Source organism: Patiria miniata, unplaced genomic scaffold (genome assembly GCF_015706575.1).
Source record: "Patiria miniata isolate m_02_andy unplaced genomic scaffold, ASM1570657v1 HiC_scaffold_18, whole genome shotgun sequence".
NCBI classification, from domain to species: domain Eukaryota; kingdom Metazoa; phylum Echinodermata; class Asteroidea; order Valvatida; family Asterinidae; genus Patiria; species Patiria miniata.
Genome location: NW_024037056.1, coordinates 14,516,305 through 14,519,429, shown reverse-complemented (window position 1 = coordinate 14,519,429; position 3,125 = coordinate 14,516,305). Strand labels below are relative to the sequence as shown.

Here is a 3,125-nt window from a genome sequence, read left to right as displayed (position 1 = left end):
CAATGTACACCGTGCTTTCAAAAGTCGAACATTTTTTTGTTGGCAACAAGGTTTTAAACCCCTTTCTACATCTTTTTAGTCACGGGTCAGATTTGACCCGGTTCTTCAGTTTTGACCCGACCTTTTCAGGCTCAAATTGACACATTGCAGGGTCAAAATTGACACTTTTCTGGGCCAAAACTGACACTTTCCTGGGTCAAAATTGAAACTTTGAGCGTTTAAACTTTTCCGGGTCATTTTGACCCGGCAAGTTTGGCAAAAGTGTAATTTTGACCCAGGAAAGTGTCGGGTCAAAATAGAACCCGAATTCCGGGTCAATTCTGACCAGGGACTTTCTAGAGTGTAGCCATTACTTTACTTCATCCAGCTTCACCCATCTCATTTCATAAGTGGCGAGTCAGCATCACATTTTGTTTAAACGTCGGTGATTCTATGATCCTACTTGCTTCGATCTCATTGTTCCTGGATCTACCGTCCCTCCCCCTCCGAAAACAATTCTGGACTAATCGGATCCCCGACCGCCTGAACTTCACGTTCCTGATGGAGTAGATGACGATGTTCCAGTAACTGTTGGAAAGTAAGAGGATCTCTGAGATGAAAGGCGCTGCTGGGTGAGACGTTTGGCGAGTTACACCCTCGTAGCAGATGACCACAGCAAACGGGATCCAGGACAGGGCCAAGACTGCTGTGATGATGAAGAAAGTAGTGGCTGTCTTGAGGTCCGATTTCTTGATGACATGCCGGTTTTGAGCACCTTCCAAGACGTTGATTTGCCGGGCGTGGCGCCTGGCGATTTGGTACAACCTAGCGTACAGCAAGAGCGTGATAAGGAACGGAACAATGCCGAAAACCCACGCCGCCATCACGCCGATACTGTCCTGTTCGTTGGGATCGTCTGGGTCCACAAAACAGGTGTGGAAATGCGGGTGGTAGACGGCCGAGCGATTAGGCAGGAAGCAGTAGACGGCAGCAAAGGCAGCACCAAGCACCCAGACACTGCATAACACCACCCTAACCCTGGGGATGGTAACATAAGTCACGCTGCGTAACGGCCACACGATAGCTATAAATCTTTCCACGTTTACCACCACCACAAAGATACTACTCAGCGACAACAGGATAGTACCAACAGCAACCACCATACAAAACGTGTCACCGTACGGCCAGCGATCCGCAGCAGTAGCACCTGTAACCGGTATACAAATTAGAAAACCTATACCAGTATCTGTGGCAGTCAGAAACAACATACACAGTCGCGTTACCTCGTTGGTGTCTTCGCTTTTCAGAAGCACCAAAAAGCAGAGAATGTTGCCGACGATGACGAAAACGGTTGTTACGGTTAGGACCATTGTTTGTACGACGACGACCCAATCTTCGCGAAGGAAGACATCAGTTCCGTTTGTCGTGTCCAAAACGGTCTCCATGTCGCAAGGCAATATTTCCTTGTCGCAAGGCAATATTTCCTAGTCGCAAGGCAATATTTCCTGGCCGCACGTAGTCAATGCAGGGACCTGTACCAAACGGCAAGTCTCGTGCACAGATCTCGGTCAAACAATTCTCCGTTTTTGTTTTGTGGTAATTGACAGTTCTTGTTACCTTTCAGATGTCCCACATAATCTGCAGCAGTAACGGCAACTGTTATATTCAACACGACATCCCAATGGTACAGTTTACCAGGATACACAAGGATCCTACCACTATCAATTGCAAATGACTAACTTGACGTCACGTAAAGGTTCTTGTACACTTCCACGAATGATCCCTGTAGTTTCCTTCACTGACTGACTGCAAGTCAAAGTAATGAAAATCCTTCAGCATCCGTTCCCAAGCATCAGTTCCAAACGAAGAATCTTAGTGTCATTTCTCAGTATCATCATCAAAGCTACACCACAATTAGGACTCCTAAAAATAGATCGGACTTGAGAAGCCCTCAGATTGAGAGGTATAGATTCCTCCTAGAAAGCCCGACGTGACTAAATACCTCCGCCCCGAACAAAACGGCGGGCGAATTTTGCGACGCGGAAAATCCCTCACGGACACCGAACCCACGCGCGATCGTGATCAGACCAGTCTAAATATCGACCCAACTCTAAAAACAAAATCCACAGCTGAGTCTGATGGAAATGTCCTTTCACCAATTAATTCGCGTGTGCTTTGCACGGTGTCCCCTACAAATCTGAAGTGTTCCCGCCGCAACATGCAATGAAGTCATTCACCGAGTCGCGTTCCAAACAATCTACGGTCGCCAACGCAACACACGTTGATGATCAGAGAAAAGAGAAGAAAGGTCATTTTGAAGTTGTTTATTCTTCTCTTGGAATCCTCAAAAGGTAGAGAAGAGAACAGCGTGAAGTCCAAATTTCCGCTCTGTCATTCAAAGAGGAAAAAGCACTTCTGTGATGCATGTTGATACAGAAAATGAAGCGAAGCCGCTGTGAAAATACGCGAGATGGTCTTTTTTGTATCATACATAATGGGTCACTGCATTAAAGCGCCAGGCAGGTTGTACTGACGATTTATCCCATCGAATGTTAACGGCAATCTGGTCATTATAGTTGCAGCGTGGGTTCACGTCATCTCGTTATATATGCGATGTTTTGTTTCTTTAGGGTTTATGGTTCAGTGGTATATGGTATCATGAATTATGTATTTAGAGCCGACATGGTGAGCTCTTTTGAATCTACAAGCTTGACGACTGCATGTCAAAAAAGGTGCGTGCAGAAGAAAATTGAAAAGACAAACAAAAATACATTTTCCGGTTAGACTCTTGAATAATTTAGCATTTTAATGGCATAGGCCTAAAGGCTTGATATCAGCCGCCATTAAGGCACCACAAGGCGGATAGTCAAGACTGGCATACGCCTGCTTGATGAGCACCGTGCAAAATTAACTCCGACTCGAATAACTTTAGCGGTATCTGCGCTAATAACACAATACATCCTATGACGTCATATCGAACTCGCCGTTGGTGGCGTTCCATGAGAATTCGAATGATTTTGGCGTAACTTTTAACCTGTGCTCTGATGCATGCCGGGAAAATACTTCTTAACACATGACGAACACAACTTGATCACGTGACGAACGTGCGCTCCGCAATCACGCATGCGCACGGATGTTTAGAAGAT

At 45.9% G+C, this 3,125-nt stretch overlaps 1 protein-coding gene across 1 annotated transcript; it reads right to left on the bottom strand.

Moving 5' to 3' along the window:
* Positions 1–383: 383 nt before the first annotated feature.
* On the bottom strand, positions 384–1,424 carry LOC119725167 (trace amine-associated receptor 3-like). The gene has a single exon (XM_038196527.1). The coding sequence runs from the start codon at positions 1,422–1,424 to the stop codon at positions 384–386; it is 1,041 nt and encodes a 346-aa protein (XP_038052455.1).
* Between the last annotated feature and the right edge of the window lie 1,701 nt (positions 1,425–3,125).

Bases quoted from the DNA above. Each gene is read 5' to 3' on its own strand.
- LOC119725167 (XM_038196527.1), bottom strand. From the start codon at position 1,424: ATGGAGACCGTTTTGGACACGACAAACGGAACTGATGTCTTCCTTCGC.